At 44.0% G+C, this 27,846-nt stretch overlaps 1 protein-coding gene across 2 annotated transcripts; it reads left to right on the top strand.

The window, feature by feature from the left end:
- Positions 1-203: 203 nt before the first annotated feature.
- Positions 204-27,583, top strand: PHF24 (PHD finger protein 24). 2 transcript variants are annotated; one of them, XM_044265458.1, is made up of 9 exons: positions 204-418; positions 16,144-16,525; positions 17,187-17,372; positions 24,307-24,385; positions 24,716-24,921; positions 25,267-25,427; positions 25,725-25,820; positions 26,141-26,270; positions 27,387-27,583. In XM_044265458.1, the coding sequence occupies exons 2-8, from the start codon at positions 16,148-16,150 to the stop codon at positions 26,235-26,237; spliced, it is 1,203 nt and encodes a 400-aa protein (XP_044121393.1). In that variant the 5' UTR covers positions 204-418; positions 16,144-16,147; the 3' UTR covers positions 26,238-26,270; positions 27,387-27,583. The 2 variants fall into 2 exon arrangements, with proteins under 2 accessions (XP_044121393.1, XP_044121394.1); XM_044265459.1 differs by lacking the exon at positions 204-418 and adding an exon at positions 1,019-1,107.
- Positions 27,584-27,846: the final 263 nt, after the last annotated feature.

Below are 27,846 nucleotides of genomic sequence, written 5' to 3'. Positions count from 1 at the left end.
AAAATGATGTGAATTGTATTTGAGATACGTATTTAAATGCACAAGAAAATGAAGGTATGTTAAAAATGTAAGCGAAATTACAAAGGGTTCTTGCATTTCATTTGCATATCTTCAGTTATTTCTATATAATTACTTGTTAGGTGCTTTATGACTTGATCTTTTTCTTACCCTCGTCAGAGGATGCAGTTTGGTGTAATGCATGTTATAGCCCTCAGGGCTGCGGGCCTCCTCACACGCTGGCTGTTCAGATAGTCTGAGGGATGAGGCTGCTGCAGCCAAAAGTGGGTTACATTACAGTACTGCCTGCTGCTGGAGATGGAGGACCAATAACCTCAGAAAACAGCGCACAGGAGCAGCTGGGCCAGCAGAGCACTTTGTGAGGGCTCATTTGGACACTCCGCAGTGGGGTACCGCCAAGGTGAGTGCCCTAACGCGCGGGTCGTCGACCCGGAGGCCTTGACGGGGCACCTGGGTTTGGTGAGAAAGGGAAGGGCTCCAGCCGAGGCCGCTTGGATGAGTCATTCTCACCTCCCCAGGCAGGTGCGGGTGGCAGGACGCTTCGCTTCGGCGGGCGGGCGACGAGAGCCGCGAGCCGCGAGCCGCCGCGGAGTCCCCGCTCGGGACGCCTACTCCGGGCCGGCACTGACCTTGCCGCTTGCGGCCCGACCGCCGAGAAGACCCGGCGCCGCAGAGCCGGGCGCTGGTCGGGGCCGCCCACTGGCACCCGGACCCACCGGTCGTCGGAGCCGGCCGCCGCCCTCCTGCGGTTCCTCAGCGCCTCAGTCCCACGCGAGGTCGCCAGCTGAGCCCAGAGGGCCGCGCCGCGCCGCGCAGGAGGGCGGGGCGGGGCGCTGGCCCACCGGCCCGCGGAGGTCGTCTCGCGCGGGCGCACGCGCCGCAGTCGCGCGGGGCGGGGGGTGGGGAGGGTGGGTGTGCTTGGGGCGCGCGCGTCGCCGCCGCTGCCGCCTCAGCCTGCTGCTCCGCCCGCGCCGCCTGCTCCCGGCGCTTGGCCCCAGCACGCCGGCTCCCGAGCGGCCATGGGCTGCGCGGGGTTCGCGGTGTAGAGTCCGCCAGTCCCGGACCCGGTCCCGCACCCTGACGGTCCCGGTAAGCGGGGGCGGGGACGGCGGGGACCCGCAGGCACCCTAAGGGACGGGTCTGCGGGCCTCGGACAACCCTGTGGGGACTCTGAGGTGTTGTGTGGGAGCCGCCCCGAAGGGAGTCCTTGAGTAAGTGGATAAACCCCGAGTGTTCCTGCCTCTGCCCCTTGAGAGAGCCCCGGAGGCGGTGCGGGGAGCCGCCCCCCAGGAGGACCCCTGTGTGAATGGAGACTCCCAGGGCTCTCTCTGCATTTGCCGCCATGGGGAGGCGCAGTGTGGAGGCACTGTCCCCGCAGAGAGACCGTCTGTATGACTACCGGAGGGCAAGGGTGGTCTCTGATGTTGTCTCGGTGGAAGACCATTTGAAAACAGAGGGGAGCCTCGGGAACCTGCGTGGTGGAGATGGACCCCACAGAGGACCCCTGTATAAAGGCATACTTTAGACTGCTCCTTAGAAGTGCCTGGAAGGAACCTGGCTGGAAGGAGAGGAGCTTGCCATGGATCTAGGCCAGGAGTAACTCCCCATACGCCCACTTTGGCCTTGACCTTTCTCGGTCTCGGTGTGCCCTAAATTGAGTCCTCCAAGGTGGTCGAGAGGCTGGGGCCCTGCGGGACTGCTGCCTTTGTCCATTCCAACCCCCACGCCATTAGAAATTTTATTCTCCGTGGTAGCCCAGGTTGGCTCCAAGCTGGATTTTTGTGGAGGCAGGAACTTCTATTAGAGCAAAGGGCAAAAGGGAAGGGAGGACCAGCGAGGCCTCTGAAGCAAAGATAGGAGACTTGGGGCTCTGGGCTGGACTATCCACGAGCAAGCAGTGAAGATCAGGTGGAATAATTAATTGATACTGGCAGGTCCTGGAAGAGAAAGTCCTTTGAAGGAAAGAAGAAAGGATATGTAGGATTATTGAGCACTTATGAGCCAAGTATCATGCCAGGGATATTTAACATCTCATATAATCCTTACAACAGCATTATGAAATTATCCCCTTTTAAACATTAGGCACTTTAGACTCAGAGAAGTTTACCAGTTTGTCCAAGGTCACAAAGCTTGGAATCATGAAATCTGTTTTTGGAAGTTTATTTTGGAAAAAAGTATTAAGGAGAGACAGAAGCAAGAATGTATATTTGTTAAGTTGCATGAAGATACCGAACATAGGGCTTTGTATATGGTTAGTAAATGTGTTGATTAAATGAGTGAACAAGGACAGTTTAATTGGGGATGAGACTGCTGCAGGAACTGATATCTACTGAATCCCCAGATTTCGGGGTGTGGCTTCCTTTCCTGGCAACCTCATTGTAATGATACCTCTGGGGGTCTCCGGACTTAATTGGGTCTGAAAGAGACCTCTGCCTGTGGCCTTTGAGAGGACTTGATCTGGGGAACAAGAGGAACCCTCCAGAGGATGGTCTTCTAAGACTACCCTCCCAGCTTGCAGGAGCAGAGGGAGAGACAGGGTCACTTTTAGGAAGCGTAATTCACAGTATCTTTGTGGCCATCTGAATAGTGCACCATAGACACTGGTCCACAGATAATATGCAGGACACTTTTTCCAAAAAGTGCTTCTGCATGATGAGGAGGAGGGCTAAACAGGTGCACAACCAAGGAAGGCTTATTGGAAGTCCACTGTCTGGGGAGGGCAAAGGGTTCTTTGCCTGATACAGTGATGCATCCTTATCTCTCCTCTTTGGCTGTGGTGGTGCTTTCATTACACCTGAATTCCAGGGTGCAAATTTGGGACCAAGGAGAGATTCTGGTTTCTTGCCCAAAAATTGAGTGGCAAGGGAAGTAAGCAATGTAATTCACTAGAGAACCATTCTGAGTTTTCCTGCACCCCCCCCCTTTTATCCTTCCTCATACCCAAACCTAGTGACATCCTTCTATAACAGAAGTGGCTTCCCTGGGCTCCTGGGGTTACTTAAGAAAGATCAGGGTTGTGAGAAAACAAAACAACCTCATTTACCAATTGCTGGCTTTTCTATTTAAGTCAATGGCTGCCTGAAGCATGGGTGTGGCACCTCATACACAGCTCCTCAGTGGAGTAAATTCTGACAAAGGTTTATATTGGTTAATCACCTCCCCATGACAAAGTTGTTTATAACTGTTTATAATTCCCTTTCAGTTCAAACCCCTTTATTCAGCTTAACACACCAAAATAAATAGGGATATGGATATATGGATATATACACAAACATATATATATAGTTTTTTAATATCCGTATGTAGCTTTTTAAGAAAATCAGAAGGAACAAGCCTGCAAATGTGATCTTTGCTCCAATTCAGAATATGTCTTTGGGTTTTTTTTTCTACACTGGTCTTTTCGTTGAGCGCTCTTAGTATCACACCCTCTTGTGTCCCTGGAAAGATTGCATACTGGACCTTGAATATCATCTTGACGTCCAGGTTTGGATAAACATAAAGATTATGAAAATCCTAAGAATACTGTCTAACTCTCCCCTAATCACAATGTAAGCCAAATCATTCCAGAATGGATGTGAAGGATGTCAAGTAGTTGCCTTAATCTACTAAAAAAAAAAAAAAAAGCTTTCTCCAAAGGATAATGAAAGGGGAAAGAATTTCACTTGCATGTACACAGATATATCTGGGTTTTACTTAAGGATTTTTTAGCCTTTAATCTTCTACATCTTCTCTGATCACATTGTTACGGTCTTCTTCCTCCTACATTTGCCATATTTTTGACAGTGCTTCCTTTTCCTCAAATATGAATAGTAGGACTCTCTCCAGCCCATTTCCCCCATTTATTTTATTTTTTCCAATACACCTGTTCCTAAGTGGATCATATTTATGCAAATAGTTTCCTTTGTCTTTAGTCATAGAATCCATTATCTTCTAGTCCCACGTGCTTTTCTCCAGCAGTACTCTTGATTTCTGCTATCTTCATTTCTCGGATTGATTTATTCATTTCTGATGAGAGTACTATCATCTACTCCACCCCTCACTCTTAATGACCAAGTTCTGAAAAGAATTGCTTACCAGCTTTGGATCAAGAAACCAAGACCATCAATTTGTAGCTGGAGACATTATTTTTTCCATTATAACATTCCTTTCCAAACCTTCTCCCCTTCCAGCAATCCCCTCAGAGACTCATAGATAGTTCTTACTAAGTGCTACCTACTTGCCAGGCATTATGTTAGATAAATATGACAGTTGGTTGCTCTTGAGGAGTTCACATAGAATCAGTCTGCATTTCTTCTTCTTCTTTTTCAAGATTTTATTTATTTGACAGAGAGAGAGAGATCATAAGGAGGCAGTCAGAGAGAGAGGGGAAAGCAAGCTCCCTGCTGAGCAGAGAGCCTGATTCGGGGCTCAGTCCCAGGACCCTGAGATCATGACCTGAGCCAAAGGCAGAGGCTTAAACTCGCTGAGCCACCCAGTCGTCCCCACAGTCCACATTTCTCCAATCATTTACTATAGAGTAAGAAAAGTGAGGGGAAATTACAGTTTTACAGAGTATCTATAGGAATCTTTGTAGAGTAAGTATGCCTTTTCCCAGGCATCAATGAAACACAGCTGCTGTTTCTGTGCCTCCTCTGGCAGCTCCATTGTTAGTCCCCCTGCCATTGCCCTGTCAAAATTACTTTTGCCCATGTGCTTTCAGTGAACTAGCCACACTCTTAGCTTCTTATGATAATAATGACAGTGTCTTATATTTAGATAACACATTGTAGTTAGAGTCCTTTTACATACCTAATTGCCATTTGTTTGTGAGAAATATTTCATCTTACTGGGGTCTTCTCACTAAAACAACAGTGTGTGGGCTGCCTAAATCACTTTCTCTCTCTCCATTATTTTTTTTTTCTTTTTGGAGTCTCTTAATTAAGTTTATGGGTCTCCCAGAGGGAAAGCCCAGTGATTCACTACAGGCACCACCTAGCAGCTCTTATGCTATAGAGAGGAGTTTCTTTGTTGGATCCAAAGGCCAAGCAATGTGCTCACTGGTCAGCCCTGGTACTTATCAGGGCTATCCTACTAACTGGCCTTGGAAAACTCAGTTCTCTGGTTTTTTTTTTTTAACCTCCTAAAATTCAAATACATATTCCCTTCTAAACAAATATTTTAAGCATACTGTCTCAAACCAGTTTGGGGGGCTGATTCATAATGTGAAAGCAGTTTTCCTTGCCTATTTCTATCCAGCAACCGGCTGGCTTCATACCATCTAAGCTAGAGTCCCCATATAGCAGTCCATGCCTTGGCATGTGCTTTTACCTCTTCCTGGAATGCTTTTTTTTTTTTTTTTTCCCTTAGCCACTCGGGTAACTCCCACTCATATTTCAAAATTTAGCTCAAGCAACACCTTTTTTTAAAAATCCTACACTCATGCCCCCTACACATGCATATACACTGCATTCTCACAGGCTGAGCGAGATTCCATTTGTTCATTCTACCAAGTTATTAAATGCCTGATTTGTGCCTGACACATAGTAGGTTGCACTCAGCAAATACTAGCAAAATCAATAAACAAAGATAATTAATGTGTAATAATTCATTTAACCCCATTTGTTTTGGGTTGAATCCCTGCTTCAGGGGCCCAGAGCAGAGAACAGGGAGTGCCTCTTCATCTTGCTGAAAAGCTCTGCTTGCTAAGTGCAGTCACACCAGCCAATCACTGATAGTGTGCTATTTCTTAACTGTTGCTCTGCTTCTGTGGAAGCCAGCACTGTAGCTTTTCATGAAGACTCACCCTAAGCCCTCAGAGGCTGAAGATCGTGCCATAATTTTGTTCTCATGCATATTAGAGCTTTGTTGGCTTTCAGTAAATATTAAAAACAGGACCTCCGTCATGACTTACTCTCTTGAGCAGAGTTCAGGAGGACAGTTTTATTCAGTCTTTAGCCCTTCTGCTGCTTGGAAATCCCAAAAGAGCCCTGAGCAGTTGGGGATGACCGCCTCCCTGGACCAACTGAACCCAGTGCTGCTGTGCTGGATAAATAGGGTGACTGGAGGAAGACAGGGAGGTACTAGGTAGACCCTTTTAGGGCCTGCAGATATGAAAACTAAAAGCTGTACAATACTGTTGGGCCACAGAATGGCTGACTATGAACAGGGCCCCAGAATACTGTCATGAGACACTGCATTCCTAAACCAAAACTCTTTTTGATGACTTTTAAAAAAAAATCTTGAGATTGATATTGATGTCCACAGTAAGCTTAGAGTCTGTGCTATGCATTTTGCATTTCTTAGACCCTGGTTCTGCTGGTTTTCCATACCCTTGTGGCTGTTTACATTCTATGTTAAGTACATACCTTTCCCCAAGGCTCTCTATCATTTTTGGAACATACTTCTATGAACCAGCTGTCAGCCACCTTGAAATTTTTACCCTCATGTGCTCATGCTGCTCATGCTAAATTTCTCCAGCCCAAACCTAGGAGGGAGGAGATATATTTTCAAGCTTCCTACACATACCCTTAGAGCAGTAGCCCTCCTGAGGGCCAGGACACAGTGCCACAGGACGCAGCATAAATGAAGGGGACCATTGACCTTGGTAATATTATCTCTTTTCTTACTTTGTATAAACTAGCTAAATTCCAAAATTCTGTAGCTCTCCCCTGTGGTCAAAGTAATCACCTGTAACTACTATTTGGTTACCCATTCTCATCCCTGCTAGCCCTGAACTACCATACCATACAGGGTCCACCTCTGGAGAAGTAGAGTGGATGTGATGGGATGAGGTGGTGACTCTGTAGTTTCTAGACCTGAACTCTGAAGATTTAGTTTGATCAGTCTCTCTGGCCAACTGTGAGGAAAAGAAAGGGTACTGACACCATGATCTCAAACTTTTTATGTTGTCCAGTCATCTTTGCAACATTCACTCAACAAAGATTTATAGAATCCATGCTCTGTGGAAGATAGTGAGAACCATCTAAATTCTTCTCCCTCTTGATATCACTGAAAACCTGAAATTCCCTTCTCTACCTGCTCAACCCAGTCTGGTTTTTTCCCCTTGTCCCTCCACTCAGAGGTTTTCTTTGCTTGTTCCCACCTAGGAAAGCCTTCATAACCTCCAAGCAATCATTTTTAGATGTTTTTGAGCCTTTTCAAATAGCTGCCAGTCCTATATGAAGAATCAGATGAAAGAAATAAAAGGCAGGATGCCTGGGTGGCTCAGTCAATTAAGCATCAGCCTTCAGCTCAGGTCATGATCCTGGAGTCCTGGGTTCAAGTCCTGCATCGAGCTCCTTGCTTGGCAGGGATCCTGCTTCTCCCTCTGCCTGCCACTCCCCTTGCTTATGTGCTTTCTCTCTCTCTCTCTCTTTCTCTCTGAAGTATAAATGAGTAAAATCTTTAAAAGAAAAAAAAGAAAGAAAAGGCATCCAGATTGGTAAAGAAGTAAAACTTTCACTATTTGCAGATGACATGTTACTATATATAGAAAACCCTGAAATTCCACCAAAAAACTATTAGAACTGATAAATGAATTCAGTAAATTTCATAATGCAAAATTAATAAATTTTAAAAAAGAAATCAGATAAAAGCAAGTACAGTAAATGTTCTTTACATTTAACATGTGAAATGAGGAGACACCTGCCTATTAACAGGGCTGCTCCCCAGGCTTCTCACAGTTACAAATCTTGGTTTTTTTTTTTAAGTACTCTGTACACCCCAAATGGGGCTTGAACTCACAACCCTGAGATCAAGGGTCACATGATCCACCAAAAGAGCCAACCAGGCACCTCTCAGTACGAATCTTTATAGAGAGCTTGGGAAGAGAGTCTCTAGCTGCTTTTTCCTTCCTTATTTTTCCACCAGCTCCTACTGTGGAGCAACCCTTCCTCCTCTCACTTCCACCACCCACCACTCTGCCCTTATAAGTATTTTCACTGTGTTCTAAGCATGTGCTCTGCAGAGAATGGGTGTGTCTTTCACATACACATTCCAAGCTGCCCACATATGTCTTACTACCTGGCAAATACATTTATTTTTTAATGATTTTATTTATTTATATAACAAAGAGAGAGAGAGAGAGAGATATCACAAGTAGGCAGAGAGGCAGACAGAGAGAGGCAGAAGCAGGCTCCCCACTGAGCAGAGAACCCAGTGTGGGGCTCGATCCCAGGACCCTGAGATCATGACCTGAGCTGAAGGCAGAGGCTTAACCCACTGAGCTATCCGGGCGCTCCCTGGCAAATACATTTAGACAGACTTCTCTTACCCAAAGAAAGATTTTGTTTTTTGTTATCTGTTTTCATTTTCTCCGGATCATATAGCTACACAGCCCCATTCTACCTTCTTGTCCCTCTGTTATTCACCTCCACCTGCTCCTGCCCTCCTGAGGTTTATTCCAAGCCTAACTTAGATACTACAGATTCTCTGGCAGTGACATCATTCTTGAGACAACATCTTTTTATCCTTCTTTCATCCTTTTTAGGGAGGCAGAAAACCCAATTCCACCCACCAGCCAAAGAAGTAATCATTAGCTATCATTTGTGGGATCTTTAAAACTTGATTTCCTTTTAACTCACTTTTCTTGCTAGGGCTTTTTCCGCACAGGAAAAGCCAGGTTTTTCTCACAAGGCATTTGTTTTTACCTGTCACTAATCACTACCACTTGTTCCTCTAGAAATTAGAGCTCATTTTGTTAATTTCTCACACACTCAGGGGCACATCGTGGGTATTTCAGCACACCTGCATTTAATCAAGGTGTCTTGTATACAGGTTTGATCTTCCATTAAGCACTAGGGTTTCTTTTTTTTTTATTAAAGATTTTTATTTATTTATTTGATAGGGAGAAAGATCACAAATAGGCAGAGAGGCAGGCAGAGAGAGAGGGGGAAGTAAGCTCCCCGCTGAGCAGAGAGCCCGATGTGGGGCTCCATCCCAGGACCCTGAGATCAAGACCTGAGCCGAAGGCAGAGGCTTAACCCACTGAGCCACCCGGGTGCCCCCACTAAGGGTTTCAACCTCATTCTTTGAAGCCTACTGTGTTATTGTGTCCTCACAGTTTACTCTCAAAATCAAAGCTATGTCACAATGACTTGGGGTCTTGTTTGGATTTGATGGTTTCTTTTTGAGGTTCTGCTCTACATTTTCTGCCCGTATGAGCACAAAATGGCCTAGAAAACTGAACCATCTTAGGTAAAAGTAGTAACAATTCCAGGATCCTGTGGTCAGGAATGGAAGGTGGTTTTTAATTTCTTTTTATGTTTGTTTTGCTGGTGGATGTCATCTTCAGTCTTCATTGAAATTCCCTTAAAGATTAACTCCCCAAACCACTGCAGTGACATCATTAACAATTGAGATAGCTTAATAGTGATTCTTATTATCCTTACAGAGAATAATGGGTCGTAGCAGGACTACAATGTATTGGGAGATGCCTGTGGTTAATTTGCTGATACACTATTAATGACTCAGTCCACTTACAGAGTAACCTTCCTCTTTGGCCTTTGTTGAGAACTCATTACATTATCTGAAAAAGCCAGTAAGAGCCAAATGCATATCATTGATTTTCCTTCAGTGGATCATTCTTGAAAAAGTGAATTTCATATGGTTATTCTAGGTCTCCAAATAAGCATTTCATGACTTTTTTTTTCAACCCATACTTTCTTGCTGATAAACCTGGAAATAATTAATCATGAAGCAAGTCCATAGTGAAGGGCTGTGTTTCAGTTTTACATTCTGCCTCCTGGTGTGGTATACCTATTCCTCTTGCTCTAAGTGGGGGGCTTGCTTTCCCACCTAACCATAGAGCACAGCTGGTACTCTTGAGTCATGGACAGTTTCTGAAGATTATCGATCCAGCCTCTTCAAGAATCCTCTGGATCCTTTGGGGCACTTGGGTGGTTCAGTTGGTTAAGTGTCTATCTTTGGCTCAGGTCTTGATCTCGGGATCCTGGGAACTAGCCCTATACTGGGTTTCCTGCTCAGAGGGCAGTCAGCTTCTTCCTCTCCCTTTGCCTCTCCCTACCCTCCCACTTATGCTTGCTCTCTCTCTTAAATAAATAAATAAAATCTTTAAAAAAAAAGAAAAAGAAAAAAGGTAAAGAATCATTTGGCTCCATAGCAAAAACTCTAACATACACATACTCTCCTCTCTACCCCTAGGCCCACCCCTGCCAGGCTAGGTCACATGAATTTCTTTTTCTTTTTTTTTTTAATTTAAATTAAACTTTGTTAACATACAGTGTATTATTAGTTTCAGAGGTAGAATTTAGTGATTCATCAGTTGCATATAACACCAAGGGCTCATTTTATCTAGTGCCCTCCTTAATGCTCATCACCCGCTAACCCCATCCCCCCTACCTGCCCTCCAGAAACCCTCAGTTTGTTTCCTGTAGTTAAGAGTCTTATGGTTTGCCTCCCTCTCTGTTTTCATGTTATTTTTCCTTCCCTTCTCCTATGTTCATCTGTTTTGTTTCTTAAATTCCACATATGAATGAAATCACATGGAATTTGTCTTTCTCTGACTAACTTATTTCGCTTAGCATAGTACCCTCTAGTTCTATCCATGTTGTTTCAAATGGCAAGATTTCATTCTTTCTTATGGCTGAGTAATATGCCATTGTATATATATTCTACATTTTATTTATCTTCTTTATCCATTCATCTATTGATAGACATCTGGGCTCTTTCCATATTTAGGTATTGTGGCCATTGTTGCTATAAACATTAGGGTGCAAGAGTTGGCTGCTTAACTGACTGAGCCACTCAGGAACCCCTCAAAAAGGATTTTTTAAATCACAGTTTACTATTGTCCACTGGGGGCACCTTGGTGGCTCAGTCAGTTAACTCAGGCTCTTGATTTCAGCTCAGGTCATGATCTCAGGGTTGTGAGATAGAGCTCCTGCAGGTCAGGTCTCCACATTCAGCAGAAAGTCTGCTTGAGATTCTCTCTCACCCCCTCCCTCATGCTCATGCTCTCCCTTACTTGGGCTCTCTTTCTTTCTCTTTCTCAAATAAATAAAATATATATTTTTAAATGTCCACTTGGGCAACAGCACCTTAACGTGAATACAATTTCCTGAATCTGATCAATAATTCTTTACTCAGTCTTCTTTGCACAGTCCCATAAACGACAGTTATTTATTCAAAGTAAATATTTCTGGAGCACCTGTCTGGCTCAGTCAGTGGAGTGTCCCAACTCCTGATCTCAAGGTATGGGTTTGAGCCCCACATTGGGTGTAGAGTTTACTTAAATCTCTAAAAACAAAAAACACCAAGTTAAATATTCCTTAGTCATGCACTTTAATTTTATAAGCAAATTTTACAAATGGGGAGAGGGGATACTTACTTTCTTACCATTCTCTAAATTCAAAAACATGGGTTGTTTCTTTGGTAACAATTGATGGCAGAACAATTCCAGGCAGTGTGGAAATTTGCAGCACTATGATAACATGACAGTTGTTTCTGGAATGAAGATAGAGTTGTCATCATATATTACGTGTAGTTGAAATTCCTTTAAAGAATTTCTCAGTCGGTTAAACATTTGACTGCCTTAGGCTCAGGTCACGATCCCAGGGTGCTAGGATTGAGCCCTGAGCCCCACGTCAGGCTCCTTGCTCAGCAGGGAGTCTGCTTCTCCCTCTGTCCCTCCCCAAGCTCATGTTCTCTCTCACTTGTGCTCTCTCGAATAAATAAAATTTTTTTAAAAAGGTATTATGTGTATTAAGACTTTATTTAAGGGGCACCTGGGTGGCTCAGTCAGTTAAATATCTGCCTTAGACTCGAGTCGTGGTTCTAGAGTCCCAGGGTCTGCTTGTCCCTCTCCCTCTGTTCCCCCTGCTCATGCACTCTCGTTCACTCTCTCTCTCTCAAATCAATAAGTAAATTCTTTTAAAAAGACTTTATTTAAAATATCAAAAAAGGGGTGCCTGGGTGGCTCAGTGGGTTAAAGCCTCTGCATTCGGCTCAGGTCATGATCTCAGGGTCCTGGGATCGAGCTCTGCATCGGGCTCTCTGCTCAGCAGGGAGCCTGCTTCCCCATCTCTCTCTCTCCCTGCCTCTCTGCCAACTTGTGATCTCTGTCTGTCAAAGAAATAAAATCTTCAAAAACACAAAATAACAAAAAAAATCAAAAAGGCTTCTTCACTATTAATTAATTGGAAAGTGTTTATTTTTTTTAAGTTTAATGTTTTTAGTAATCTCTGCACTCAATGTGGGTTTCAAACTCACTACTGCAAGACTGAGAGTCCTGTATTCTTCTGACTGAGGCATCCAGGCACCCTGGGAAATGTTTATTGTCATTCTTTTTCATACACATTTTTAGGCAGTGGAGATAGGTACTAACAAGGGTAAAAACAATCTAATAGAGGAAACTGACATTGATTGGATAATTATCCTGCTGAATATGTAATGACAAAGATAAGTGCTCTAAAGCAGATCTAGTGTTATGTTTACACTCCAATCTGGACTTCCATGAGAACATGATACTTGAGTTGAGCTCTGACAGATGAATAGGTATTAACAGAGGGAAGGAACGTTCAAAGGTCCCAAAAATATAGGAAGCATGGCAAACAATGACTGAAATAAAGCCAGTATGGTTAGAACACAGAGTAAAGAAAGGAGACCAGACCAAGCAGGGCCTCACAAGCAATGGTTAAAAAAAAAAAAAAAAAGCGTATCTTGAATGACTTTATCCTGAAAGCTTTAGAAAGCCATTTAAAAGTTTTAAGCAGGGGATAACATAAGACTGGAATGTCCCAGACATCTTTAATTCAACATGTACAAAATCCTGTTTCATTTCCCAATTTCTATAAATGGCAATACCATTCTGCTAGGTTTTTTTAAAGTTTTTTTTTAATTTTTTTATTTATTTGCAGCATAACAGTATTCATTATTTTTGCACCACACCCAGTTCTTCATGCAATCCCTGCCCTCTATAATACCCACCACCTGGTACCCCAACTTCCCGCCCCCCGCCACTTCAAACCCCTCAGATTGTTTTTCAGAGTCCATATTCTCTCATGGTTCACCTCCCCTTCCAATTTCCCCCAACTCCCTTCTCTTCTCTAACTCCCCATGACCTCCATGCTATTTGTTATGCTCCACAAATAAGTGAAACCATATGATAATTGACTCTCTCTGCTTGACTTATTTCACTCAGCATAATCTCTTAAATTCCAGTTAGTTAATATACAGTGTAATATTAGTTTTAGGTATACAATGTGGTGATTCAACATTTCCATACATCACCTGGTGCTCATCACAAGTGCCCTCCCTAATCCCCGTCTTCTATTTCACCCAGCCAACCACCTACCTCCCGTCTGGTAACCATCAGTTTGTTCTCTATAGTTAAGAGTCTGTTTCTTGGTTTGCCTCTCTCTTTTTTTCCCCTATGATTGATTGTTTTGTTTCTTAAATTCCACTAGTTAGTTTATTTAAAACTGCTCTCTCAGTAAGTAAGGCAGTGAAAGGCTGAATGAAATACTGTATAACTTTACTTATACATGGAATCTAAAAATATTGGACTCATAAAAACAGAATAAAATTACCATTGCCAAAGGCTGAGGAGAGGAGGAAATAGGGAGGCATTGGTCAAGAGGTATAGATGTTCAGATATAAAATGAATAAGTTCCAGGGATCTCAGGTATAGCAGGGTGACCATAATTAATAAAACTTAAAAGATGCTATGAGAATAGAGCTTTAATGTTCTTACCATAACAACAATGAAAAAATGGTAATTACGTGAGGTAAAGGATGAGCAACCAAGCCTTATTATGGTAAGCATTTTGCAATATATAAGTGTATCAAAACATCACATTGTATATTTTAAACTTACATGGTATTATATGTCAATTATATCTTAGTAAAGCTGGGAAATAAATATGAAACTGTCCTCTTTCCCTTTAACCTTTATCCAGTTAGTTACCAATTTATTCCCAAATTTCTCTAATTCTATTCCCATGGTATCAGGTAGACTCAGTCAGCGTTATTCCTGCTGCCATCATTTCAGTTTAAACCCTCTACATCTTGCCTGGACTATTAAAGTAGTCTCCTAAGTGGCCCTAACTTCTCCTCCTATCCTCTGCCCCCCCTTTCATCCAAACAAACAGAGGATAACTTCCTACCCATTCATCATGGTCCGCTTTGATTCCCAGTACTGCAGTCTTAACCTTCATTTAGGCATTTCTGATACTTTGTCTCACTCTTTGAGGTTTTTTAAAAATATTTTATTTATTAGAGAGAGAGCACGAGCAGTGGGGAGGTAAGGGAGAGACAGATGGAGTGGGAGGGACAGACTCCCCACTGAGCAGGGAGCCCAGTGCTGGGCTAGAGCCCAGGGATCATGACCCAAGCTAAAGGCAGACACTTAACAAACTGAGCCATCTAGATGCCCTCTTCTTTGAGTTCTGATATTAAGTAGCTTAAGTGGTGAGACTGTCCTCCTGCCTTTTATTTCCTATGATGAGTAGTTAGTACCTTATATATAGTACTGTTCAATAAGTCTTTTTTTTTAAGATTTTATTTATTGACAGAGAGAGATTACAAGTAGGCAGAGAGGCAGGCAGAGAGAGAGGGAAGCAGGCTCCCTGCTGAGCAGAGAGCCCTATGCGGGACTCGATCCTAGGACCCTGGGATCATGACCTGAGCCGAAGGCAGTGGCTTAACCCACTGAGCCACCCAGGCGCCCTCAATAAGTCTTAATTATAATGGATTGAGAGCAAGGCTAAAATGGACTCTCTGTTTCACTTTACTTAGAACACACTTTCCCCTGGGGTGCCTGGGTGGCTCAGTGGGTTAAGCTGCTGCCTTCGGCTCAGGTCATGATCCCAGGGTCCTAGGATCGAGTCCCGCATAGGGCTCTCTGCTCAGCAGGGAGCCTGCTTCCCTCTCTCTCTGCCTGCCTCTCTGCCTACTTGTGATTTCTCTCTGTCAAATAAATAAATAAAATCTTTAAAAAAAAAAAAAAAAAAAGAACACACTTTCCCCAGCCGAATTCTACTTCAGAAGACCCTCGAGGCTCAGAAAGAGTAAACAGCTTTGCAATATGCCATGTCATGCCCTCACTTTCTGGTATTGTAGAATTTCCCTGCAGAAGAGCAGGGATAATGTTACTTCTTAACCTGTGAGTTTTTATTAAACAGCTCAGAAAATCAAAAGAGAAAATATGGGAGCAACATTAGTGAAGCCTTAAAAGTCTGAGAAGCACTTTAAGCACTTATAATGGGCAGGTTGTCTGTGAACGACAGACTGACAAAGAACTATAGCTAATTAGAGGGGGCAACGGAGTCTTTGTGATCTTGACCGTGTGGATAGGTTGGTAGAGTTTCCTATCTAATCCAGGAGTCCCCTAAAAGTAGGAGTGCATTCACTCTGACTGAAAAAGTGAGAATTTGATGTGTTATCCCTGGATGCAGTGAGCACAGCACTTATTGCAGGAGCTTTTCTTCAATCAGAAGTCTGAAATGTATTCCTATAATATTGCTTTAAGCTTGGGTCATCTCACAGGGCAGAGGAGAGACTTAAGCTCTAAAGTCTCCAACCATCTCCAGAGGCCTGGGACCCCTGGACCTAATGGCTTTGGGACAGCAAGAAATAAATAGATACCATTTCACATTTGTAGAATACTTTCCAGTCTACTAAGTACTTAATAAGCACATTTTCTAATGTTATCCTCATGACAGCCCTGTGAAGTGCACTGAGCAGACAGCCCTCATTTTACAAGTATGAAAACCAAAATCACAGTACCAGTCAGAAATAGAACCAGGGTCTTCTGACTCATTAGCAAGTGCTTTTTCTATCCCACCATGCCTCTGAGTTCCAGAAGAGGGAAAAACTATTTAAAATTTTTTTTAATTTTTTACTTATTTGACAGAGAGGGATCACAAGTAGGCAGAGAGGCAGGCAGAGAGAGGGAGAGAGAGAGAGAGAGGGAAGCAGGCTCCCTGCTGAGCAGAGAGCCTGATGTGGGACTCTATCCTAGGACCCTGAGATCATGACCTGAGTGGAAGGCAGAGGCCCAACCCACTGAACCACCCAGGTGCCCAGGAAAAACTATTTAATAGCACCTGCCACTTAGGTGAATGGTTGAAATTGCTTGGCTTGACAAGCCATTGGCTGAATCTGGGCCCCTCTACTTTTTGTCCACAGAGCCATGGGGGTGTTGATGTCCAAGCGGCAGACAGTAGAGCAGGTACAGAAGGTGAGCCTGGCTGTGTCTGCTTTCAAGGATGGACTACGGGACAGGCCTTCCATCCGGCGCACCGGTGAGCTTCCAGGGTCCCGCCGTGGCACTGTAGAGGGCTCTGTCCAGGAGGTACAGGAGGAGAAGGAAGCAGAGGCAAGTACCCCAGTACTGCAAGAAGAGAGCAGTACCAAACGTGCAGCCTGGGAGAGGCTCCGAGATGGGCGTGGAGTGGAGCCGGAGGAGTTTGATAGGAGTAATCGTTTCACACCGCCGGCTTTCATCCGCCCCACCCGGAAGCTGGATGATGACAAGCCTCCTGATATCTGCTTGGAGCCCAGAGAACTTGTGAGTATCCAGTTAGGGCACAGTCTTCAAGTCTTGGACCTTCTGAGGATCAGGGAGCAAGACAGGGAGGCCTGGGTACAGTTAAAGTGAGACCAAAAAGAAAAAACTCCAAAAAGGTGCAGTTGAGTCTGGAATAATCTTTGAATTTTTTCCGCAAGAATAAAAATGTTACATCCTGCAATGGTCTTAGTGAAAGACTGGAAGACAGGTGATGAGGAATGACACCATGGCAGGTCTCTTGCCATCCATCTCGCTATGGGATAGTAGTGTTCCCTGTAGGAGGCATTTGGAAATTTATGGGCATTCAAGAAGGTCATCATCACTGGGAGTTGCTACTGGTTTTTAGTGCCAAGAAAACCAGGTATGCTCAGTGTCCTGCAATGTCTGGGACAATCTTTCAGAATGGATTATTTTTTCCAAAAATGTTAGTAGCATCCCTGTTCAGAAAAACGGGCACAGAGACCTGAGCAGTTGGAAGAGCTTGCTGGTTCTTATCTTTCAAAGAGAAAGCTCTATCACCTTAGCACTGACGTCAGTTGGAATTGTTCTTCTGGGCTGCTCCAGGGATATTCAGCCCCATGTGGGTAACTGTGTTTGGTGGTCATAGGACCTTGCTGCCTACACTGCAATGAATACACTCCTTACTTATTCTTTTTGCCAGGTTGTCAACGATGAGATGTGTGATGTCTGTGAGGTCTGGACAGCTGAGAGCCTCTTCCCATGCAGGATCTGTACCAAGGTTTTCCATGATGGCTGTCTGCGCCGCATGGGCTACATCCAAGGAGATAGCGTGGCAGAGGTGACTGAGACAGCCCACACAGAAACTGGCTGGAGCTGCCACTACTGTGTAAGCCCGGACAGCAGGGACTGTGGGCCACAGCACTACAGGGAACTTGGTACTTTTCTGGAGACCCATTCTTAGAACACTGGTTTCTAGGCACTGACCTAAAAGACTTTTCCAATAGTAGATACAGATATCCTCAAACTTGGTCAGGCTTTTTCTACCTCAGTACTAAGACATTTTGGACAGAGTAATTTTTTATTGTGGGGGATGTGTGCATTGTAGTATGTTTAGCAGGATCCCTGGCCTCTAACCCATTAGATATCAGTAGCACCCACCCTCAGTTGTGACAACCAAAAATGTCTCCAGATATTACCCAGTGTGTCCTAGGGGAGCAAACTCATCCCCTCAGAGTCCCCTTAGCTCAGAAACACTGAGCTAAAGGAATCAATGGTTAGGATGAGACCTAATTATTCAGAAGTAACACTGCTTAGAGTAGTGCTTTCTCTAGTAGTCTATAGTTGTCATTCATTGTACTCATCTGAAAAACCAACCTAACCAACTTGCTTTCAATAGGAATAGGTTCTAACACAGTAACACTTCTTAGTCCAAAGATCATCACTTAGCTAACTCTTAGGAGCATTTGTTCTTCATCTCTAATGTGATCATTATGTAAATTAAATAACAATTGTTGATTCAGAACTTTGAAAATTATATATAAATGCCTTCCAACTTTTTTTTTTTTAAAGATTTTGTTTATTTGACAGAGAGAATCCACAAGCAGGGTGAGCAGCAGAGGGAGAGGGAGAGGCAGGCTCTCTACTGAGCAAGGTGCTGGATGCAGGGCTCAATCCTAGGACCCTAAGATCATGACCTGAGCCAAAGGCAGACACTTAACCCCCTGAAGCACCCAGGCACCCCACCTTCCAACTTTTAGAAAGACAAAAGCCAGATTCGTATCTATTTCTTAGCATATCTGAATAGAATTTAAGTCTTGCTTTATTGGTCTGTTATCCTGCAGATATCTTCTAAGAAACATCTTAGCATATCCCTCCTCTTCTTCCTACTGCCTAAAAGAAAGCAAAGATGTACCACTTTCTAATAAATATCACTTTATCTATGGCTTGCCTAAAAAATCAAGTATAGAACAGTTATTTTGAGCCCCTTACACACCTTTTCCCCAGCTGAAGTATGCCACAGTAGAGCCTGCTCTACACACCATTTTCTCTAGTCACCACCCCTCCAAACACCAGCCTTTTCACTCATAGTAACTCTGCCCTGCAGGGTTCTTCTGATGTGGGACCCTGCTGAAGGTGTCTCCTTCCTAACTCCTTCCTGGCTTTCTGTCACAGTCCTACCATCATTCCTGCCACTTGCCAGACTTTTTAAAAAGGTTTCTTCCCTTCACAGCCAGGCTTCTTCTTTTTTCTTTTTTTTTTTTTTTTAGCTTATTCTTTTTTTTTTTTTAATTTCTTTTCAGCGTAATAGTATTCATTGTTTTTGCACCACACCCAGTGCTCCATGCAATCTGTGCCCTCTCTAATACCCACCACCTGGTACCCCAACCTCCCAGCCGTTACCCCTTCAAAACCCTCAGATTGTTTCAGAGTCCATAGTCTCTCATGGTTCACCTCCCCTTCCAATTTACCCCAACTCCCTTCTCCTCTCTAACACCCCTTGTCCTCCATGCTATTTGTTATGCTCCACAAACAAGTGAAACCATATGATAATTGACTCTACCTGCTTGACTTATTTCACTCAGCATAATCTCATCCAGTCCCGTCCATGTTGCTACAAAAGTTGGGTATTCATCCTTTCTGATGGAGGCATAATACTCCATAGTGTATATGGACCACATCTTCCTTATGCATTCGTCCATTGAAGGGCATCTTGGTTCTTTCCACAGTTTGGCGACCATGGCCATTGCTGCTATAAATATTGGGGTACAGATGGCCCTTCTTTTCACGACATCTGTATCTTTGGGGTAAATACCCAGGAGTGCAATTGCAGGGTCGTAGGGAAGCTCTATTTTTAATTTCTTGAGGAATCTCCACACTGTTTTCCAAAGTGGCTACACCAACTTGCATTCCCACCAACAGTGTAAGAGGGTTCCCCTTTCTCCACATCCTCTCCAACAGATTTTGTTTCCTGTCTTGCTAATTTTGGCCATTCTAACTGGTGTAAGGTGGTATCTCAATGTGGTTTTAATTTGAATCTCCCTGATGGCTAGTGATGATGAACATTTTTTCATGTGTCTGATAGCCATTTGTAGGTCTTCATTGGAGAAGTATCTGTTCATATCTTCTGCCCATTTTTTATATGATTGTCTGTTTTATGTGTCTGTTTTGAGTTTGAGGAGTTCTTTATAGATCCTGGATATCAACCTTTTGTCTGTACTGTCATTTGCAAATATCTTCTCCCATTCCGTGGGTTGCCTCTTTGTTTTGTTGACTGTTTCCTTTGCTGTGCAGAAGCTTTTGATCTTGATGAAGTCCCAAAAGTTCATTTTCGCTTTTGTTTCCTTTGCCTTTGGAGACATATCTTGAAAGAAGTTGCTGTGGCTGATATTGAAGAGGTTACTGCCCATGTTCTCCTCTAGGATCCTGATGGATTCCTGTCTCACGTTGAGGTCTTTTATCCATTTTGAGTTTATCTTTGTGTACGGTGTAAGAGAATGGTTAAGTTTCATTCTTCTACATATAGCTGTCCAGTTTTCCCAGCACCATTTATTGAAGAGACTGTCTTTTTTCCACTGTATATTTTTTCCTGTTTTGTCGAAGATTATTTGACCATAGACTTGAGGGTCCATATCTGGGCTCTCTACTCTGTTCCACTGGTCGATGTGTCTGTTTTATGCCAGTACCATGCTGTCTTGGTGATCACAGCTTTGTAATAAAGCTTGAAATCAGGTAACGTGATGCCCCCAGTTTTATTTTTGTTTTTCAACATTTCCTTAGCGATTTGGGGTCTCTTCTGAGATTGTTTGCTCCAGCTCTTTGAAAAATACTGGTAAAATTTTGATCAGAATGGCATTATAAGTATAGATTGCTCTAGGTAGTATAGACATTTTAACAATGTTTATTCTTCCAATCCAAGAGCATGGAATGGTCTTCCATCTTTTTGTGTCTTCTTCAATTTCTTTCATGAGTGTTCTGTAGTTCCTCAAGTACAGTTCCTTTACCTCTTTGGTTAGGTTTATTCCCAGATATCTTATGGTTCTTGGTGCTATAGTAAATGGAATCGATTCTCTAATTTCCCTTTCTGTATTTTTATCGTTAGTGTATAAGAAATCAAACCAACTCCACACATAAGAAGGGAAATAATCAAGATTAGAGCAGAGATCAATGAGGTAGAAACCAGAGATACAGTAGAATGTATCAATGAAACTAGAAGCTGGTTTTTTGAAAGAATCAATATGATAAACCATTGGCCACACTAATCCAAAAGAAAAGAGAGAAAGCCCAAATTAATAAAATTATGAATGAAAAGGGAGAGATCACAGCTAACACCAAGGAAGTAGAAACAATCATCAGAAGTTATTATCAACAGTTATATGCCAATAAGCTAAGTAACCTAGATGAAATGGATGCATTCCTGGAAAACCATAAACTCCCAAAATTGAACCAGGAAGAAATTGACCACCTGAATAGACTGATATCTAGTAATGAGATTGAAGCAGTGATCAAAAACCTCCCAAAAAACAAGAGCCCAGGACCTGATGGATTCCCTGGGAAATTCTACCAAAGTTTCAAAGAAGAAATAACACCTATTCCTCTGAAGCTGTTTCAAAAAATTGAAGCAGAAGGAAAACTTCCAGACTCTTTCTATGAAGCCAGCATTACCCTGATCCCCAAACCAGGCAAAGACCCTACCAAAAAGGAGGATTTCAGACCAATATCACTGATGAATATGGATGCTAAGATTCTCAACAAGTTCCTAGCAAACAGGATCCAACAGTACATTAAAAAGATTATCCACCAGGGGCGCCTGGGTGGCTCAGTGGGTTAAGCCACTGCCTTCGGCTCGGGTCATGATCTCAGGGTCCTGGGATCGAGTCCCGCATCGGGCTCTCTGCTCAGCAGGGAGCCTGCTTCCTCCTCTCTCTCTCTGCCTGCCTCTCTGCCTACTTGTGATCTCTCTCTGTCAAATAAATAAATAAAATCTTTAAAAAAAAAAAAAAAAGATTATCCACCATGACCAGGTGGGATTCATCCCTGGGCTACAAGGATGGTTCAACATTTGCAAGCCAATCAATGTGATAGAACAAATTAATATGAGAAGAGAGAAGAACCACATGGTCCTCTCAATTGATGCAGAAAAAGCATTTGACAAAATCCAGCATCCGTTCCTGATTAAAACGCTTCAAAGTATAGGGAGAGAGGGAACATTCCTGAACTTCATCAAATCTATCTATGAAAGACCCACAGCAAATATCATCCTCAATGGGAATAAGCTTGCAGCCTTCCCGTTGAGATCAGGAACATGACAAGGATGCCCACTCTCACCACTCTTGCCCAACATAGTATTAGAAGTCCTAGCAACAGCAATCAGACAACAAAGAGAAATGAAAGGTATCGAGATTGGCACTGAAGAAGTCAAATTCTCTCTCTTCGCAGATGACATGATTCTTTATATGGAAAACCCAAAAGACTCCACCCCCAAACTACTAGAACTCATATAGCAATTCAGCAACGTGGCAGGATACAAAGTCAATGCACAGCCAGGCTTCTTGAAAAGACTCCATCATTTCCTTGTGGCTCCTCAACCACCTGTAATTCAGCTTCTGCGTCCATCATTCTGCTGTCATTCTGACAGTGACCTGTCAAGTCTAGTGACCTTTTCTCAGGCATCTTCTTACTTGACCTCTATGAGGTATTTATCACTCCCTTATTGCCTTCTCTTTTTGCAGGGGATTTAAGTATTTATGAGAATTATTATGGAAAATAAGGAAACTAGAGAAAATAGAAAATCAGTAAAGTCCCATCATAGTTCTATCACCACTGTTAACCTTACCTTCTATTTTGTGCAACTCTCTTTTCTTGGCTTCCAGTGCTCTCTACTGATTCTCCTCCTACCTTCTTCTCTGACCATTTGGGTGCCCTTAGTTCATTTCTTGACACAGTCCTAAACGCTGGTCTTCCTTTGGGTTCTGTTGTTAATAGTTTTCTTTTCTCATTACACACATTCTCTCCCTGGGTTATTTCATCTACTTCAGTGGCTACAGCTACCATCTAAACACAGATGATTCCAAAACCTGCATGTCTCGACCTAAATTTCTTATCTCTTGGCGTTACATTCATCTTGATGCCTCACAGGTACTTCACACTCAACATGCCCCAAAATGCCTCTTCTTCCAGAAACCTGTTCTAAATTTCTTACCTCTCTGAATAATAATACCAGCCCTCCAGATGTCAATACCAACTCATTTCTGTTCTTCATCCCTCACATCCAGTAAGTCCTACTGATCTACCTATTAATACCTCTCAAATCTACTCTCTTTTCCATCCTTATGTCTCAGGTTAGCCACTCATCTTTTCTTTTTTTTTTTTTTAAGATTTATTTATTTATTTGACAGAGAGAGAGATCACAAGTAGGCAGAGAGGCAGGCAGAGAGAGAGGAGGAAGCGGGTTCTCCACCAAGAAAAGAGCCCAATGCGGGGCTCGATCCCAGGACCCTGAAGCCATAACCTGAGCCAAAGTCAGAGGCTTAACCCACTGAGCCACCCAGGCACCCCAACCACTCATCTTTTCTTAACCTGTACTATAGCAACAGCTAACTAACTTTTCTCCATGTCTCTAGACTTTGCCCCTCCAATTCATTCTCCATGTACCAATGATCTGACCATGGCACTACATATGCCCTTAAAAACCATTCAATCAGCCATCCAGATGGCTCAATCGGCTAAGTGTCCCGACTCTTGATCTCAGCTCAGGTCAGGATCTCGGGGTTGTGAGTTCAGGCCCTGAATTGGGCTCCACGCTGGGTGTGGGCCCTACTTAAAACACAAACATTTGGTGACTCTCTTTTGACCTCAGAATAAAAGCCCATTTGAAAAGCTCAATAATGGGTATTTGAGGCACTTCACAGTCAGGCTTCTGCCTAGCTCTCCCTTATCTTTGTCATTCCTCTCTGTTTTCCCTCCACACACATACACACACAGCCTACGCTCCAGCTCCACTGGACATTTCACAATATTACACCTCACTGTGCCCAGCATAAACCAGGTACTCAATAAGTGCTTATTGAAAGAGTTGAGTTATGAAATCCACAAATGAATGTTCATGAAATGTCGGTTTCTCTTCTTTGCTAGTATTTTAAGAGAGAAAAGTAACCCACTGGAAAGAATCTTTTACAGCTTAAAGAATATAAGACTGTAAATTAGTATTAATAAAATAACATGTCACTGTTATTTTGGAATTAAAATTTCTATGGTACCACAGAAAACTCATTTTGTTTTAGGAACTTTGTCATAATGGCATTCTTTCAAAACCACTCTGGATTTCTTAAAGTAACACAGCCTACTAGGAGCAGAGTTAGAATTAAACTTCTTTTTTAACTGAAATACTCTTTGAGCACAGTCTAACATAGAGGCCGAATACATAAAATGAATAAAGATGGAGCTGTTGTGGTTGATGGAGCAGGGGCTTCACAACCCTGCCCACTTATTAGCCTCCTTTTCCTTTGCAACAGCTTCCTAAGGCACTTCCAAGGATTCCCTAGGGTATCTCAGAATAATTTTAAAACTACTATTTAGTAAAAGGGTCTCAGGTATAGAATCAGGATACCTGGCTTTTGGAGAAGATTCTGCTACAGAGTTGGGCAACTCTGAGCAAATCCTTTCCCCTTTCTGGAGCTTCAGTCTCTTTGATTATGATTATAGGCTGGGATTAGATGATACCAGAGGTGCCCTCAAGTTGAAATACAATTTCCATCTTTCTTGATCCTTGGCCTTTCATACTGGTCTATATGGCCACTGACTCAGATTTTTCTTTTTTTCAGGATAATCTCAACTTGCTGCTAACTGAGGAGGAAATGTACAGCCTCACAGAGACCTTTCAGCAGTGTAAAGTCATTCCCGGTAAGGCCGGACAGTGCTGCCAGATGGAGAGGGGCTGGCACATTCTCCTCTATACTTTCTAGGATGAACTATAAAAGGAGTTTGCTGGAATTTGGAGAATAGGGGTAAATAGGTCCCTATTCCCAAACTGTTGGCCAGCAGGGGCACCCACACACCCATCCACCTTCCCCACCCACCACAACCTGAGTTATCCTGGGTATGGGAGAAAAAGACGAAAATCTATGGATATAGGGGTTCTGGAGTATACCCTAGAAGTAATAGAGGGTACCCTAGAAGTAAAAAGAGGCTGAGGAAAGGGTGGGCTTGGCTAGTATGGGGTGCCTCCCACAGATTGCTCTCTGACACTGGAGGACTTCCTGCGCTACCGCCACCAAGCAGCAAAGCGGGGGGACAGTAACAGGGCTCTAAGCGAGGAGCAAGAGGAACAGGCAGCCCGCCAGTTTGCAGCCCTGGACCCTGAACATCGAGGACACATAGAGTGGTCTGACTTCTTGTCCCATGAGTCCCTCCTACTTCTGCAGCAATTGCGTCCCCAGGTGAGGGCCAACTGGGGTGAATGTCTATGGGATATTGGGTGACAGAGACTTAGGAAGCATGCTGGGCAGGTTGGAGGAGCACTAGGTACTGTCTTAGCAGGGACCACAGCAGGAAAGGCTCACATTCCACCCAATGACAGATGATCCAGTGCCTAAGCTGGGGAAACTGCCCAAGGAAGATTGATTTGCACTGGACCCAACTGCAAATGTTAATATGACCAGAAAGGCTCTGGGCGGCTTCAAAGGGAGGCTACAGAGGTGGTAATGGAGGTAGGATTCTCTATGGTTTGACATTTTACAAAGTATTTTCACCTCCAAGATCTTAACTTGTTGCTTTTTCCCCAGAACTCTCTGTTAAGACTTCTGACAGTCAAGGAGCGGGAACGAGCCCGGGCCACCTTCCTCGCCCGGGGCAATGGGAGTACTATCAGTGAGGCAGAGTGCCGTGCAGCCCAGCACTCTTGGTTCTGCAAACGCCTTGCAGAGGCTCCTTCCTGCAGTGTCAGGTCTGTTCCCTACCAATCCCTGCCACCACTCACATGCCCTCCTCCTTTTCCACACCAAATAGCCCTTGGTATGAAAGGTACCTCTCTGTTTCTTCTGTCAACAGACAGGAGAGAATCCTCCTGTGCATTACACATAGGACATTGCCTCTTATTATTCAAGGCATAGGGCATCCTCTACTGTGGCTCATGTCAGAAAAGCATGGACGTGCATATCTAGAGCCATGGGCTCCCCAGAGTTTGGGAGGGGCCAGACCTTTCACTTTCCTACTCCTAACCACATATCCTTGTACCCAACAGCATCAGCCATGTGGGTCCCATAGCAGACAGCAGCCCAGCTAGCAGCAGCAGCAAGAGTCAGGACAAGGCTCTGCTGCCCACAGAGCAGGAGTCCAGGTGAGTAGGTTCCCTCACCAGGCTATCTGCACTCCTAACCCTTCAATACACATAAGTGAGCATTGCCCGCTGCTACCCCAAAACAGCAAGTGCCTATCCCAGAAACCAGGCTCTAAAAATGTCCATTTGATCGTAGATCCATAGGGTAAACTGGCTGGGCTGTCAACTTGGAAGCACAGCCAGCCATACCTATGTCAGCCAAAAGCCAGGGCTTCCCTGAGCTTTGCCCGGCTTAATCCATACTGCTGCTGGGATCAGGTCTCATGAGCATCCAGGTTTTGCGGCCAACCTCACAAACCTGTTCTTTCCTTCCATTCCAGATTTGTGGACTGGCCTACATTCTTGCGGGAGAATGTTGTCTACATCTTGGCTGCTCGCCCCAACAGTGCAGCAATTCATCTGAAACCCCCAGGATAGCATGGAGCAGAGAAGCTCAGTTCGGGGACAATGGTCTCCCTCCTCTCCTTTTTCTCTTTCCCTCTTTCCCCCAACATCCTCTGGTACTGAGACTTGTGGGGATGGAGCACTGCCAGCATCTCAAATTTGCCACTAAGCTTTATGGAACTGAAATCACTGCTCCCCTCACAACAGAGGCAGTATATGCATTGCTGCAGGGAAAAGCCCTGGGAGCTGTGGCAGTATCCACTCCTGGAGCCACCCCCCTGTCCTCACATCATAGACTGGACCTGCCACTGCACACATATGTGCACACACATGCACACGCGCGCACACACACACACACACACGTGCGTGCACATGCGCACGTATGCGCCACACTGTCCATGCCTTCAGAGAGCTGGTTCTTCTTGGTTGAAAAGGACCAAAGTTCCTTTTGTGAAGCTCCTGGTATAGATGAGAGGGGTCTCTATTCACTTCTTCTATTGGCCAGTTCTGATTTCCAATAGACAAGTCTCTGGCCAAGTGATTGTTTTTTGTTTTTTTTTTTTAATTTATTTTCTCACCATAGCATACATCCCCAATGTCCATCACCCAGACAAGTGATTTTTAATAATAGGGCATATCAGACTCACAAGCTATCCTAGAGATGCTGATAGGCTCCCTCTTCCTCTGTTGAAAATCCCTTCTGTGGTGAGCCACTGTTCTGATAGGTATGTGCTATGTCCCTTGGGTATGTTGGGGTGGGAAAATTACTGAAAACCACCACTGCACTTCAGCCCATTCTTTATTTAAATTCTAATTCCTAGTGACAGAGAAGGCAACTAGTCTATGGAGTCCTAATTAGAAGAAGGGAAGGCAGCCCTCCCAGGAACCCAGGATTCTAGGAACCTCTCAGCCAGGTCTTTCAAGTCCAAAAGTCTTTAGCAGAAGAGTCAAAAAACGAAGATGAGCCATCCTGGCCCCTGTTTTACAGATGGGACCACATGGCCCAGAGCCCGAAGGGCCTGAATAGAACAAGTATGATGGCAGAAGTCACAGCCCTCTGTATTAGATGCTTCACCCAAGTCAACTACCCCAAAAACGGGAAGCCTGATCTCCAATGAAGACAAGGTTTGGATGAAAAACAAGAGAAGGCTCATGATTTTCCATTTTTCCACCTCACCCCAGATGTGGACCTGGAAGAGTGTGCCATTGGATGGAGAACAAGAGCCAGCCTCTTCACAGCCCAGAAAGAGCAGCGAGGACTCCTTTCAACCACCCTGACAAATTGGAACCAAGAAGAGGATTTGCATCTCAGCTCTTTCCTTCTTTTTTTTCTTTTTTTTTTATTATTTTATTTATTTATTTGACAGAGAGAGAGAGATCACAAGTAGGCAGAGAGGCAGGCAAAGAGAGAGGGGGAATCAGGCTCTCCACTGAGCATAGAGCCTGACGCAAGGCTCAATCCCAGAACCCTGAGATCATGATGTAGGCCAAAGGCAGAGGCTTAACCCACTGAGCCACCCAGGCACCCCTCTTTTTTTCTTTTTTTAATCTCACCTCTTCAGCAGAGGAAGTCCCAGCAAAGCCTCACAGAAGAAGGTTCATCCTTCTCCCCCTCACTGAGATATGGCCTGAGTTGTTGCTT

This window comes from Neovison vison, chromosome 9 (genome assembly GCF_020171115.1).
Source record: "Neovison vison isolate M4711 chromosome 9, ASM_NN_V1, whole genome shotgun sequence".
Classification (NCBI taxonomy): Eukaryota; Metazoa; Chordata; class Mammalia; order Carnivora; family Mustelidae; genus Neogale; species Neogale vison.
The sequence above is the reverse complement of the archived record's forward strand: the minus strand, read 5'-3'. Positions and strand labels throughout refer to the sequence as shown.

Bases quoted from the DNA above. Each gene is read 5' to 3' on its own strand.
- PHF24 (XM_044265458.1), top strand. From the start codon at position 16,148: ATGGGGGTGTTGATGTCCAAGCGGCAGACAGTAGAGCAGGTACAGAAG. The intron at 24,386-24,715 runs GTAAGGCCGGAC...TGCCTCCCACAG, and splicing joins GCAGTGTAAAGTCATTCCCG to ATTGCTCTCTGACACTGGAG. The intron at 25,821-26,140 runs GTGAGTAGGTTC...CTTCCATTCCAG, and splicing joins CCCACAGAGCAGGAGTCCAG to ATTTGTGGACTGGCCTACAT.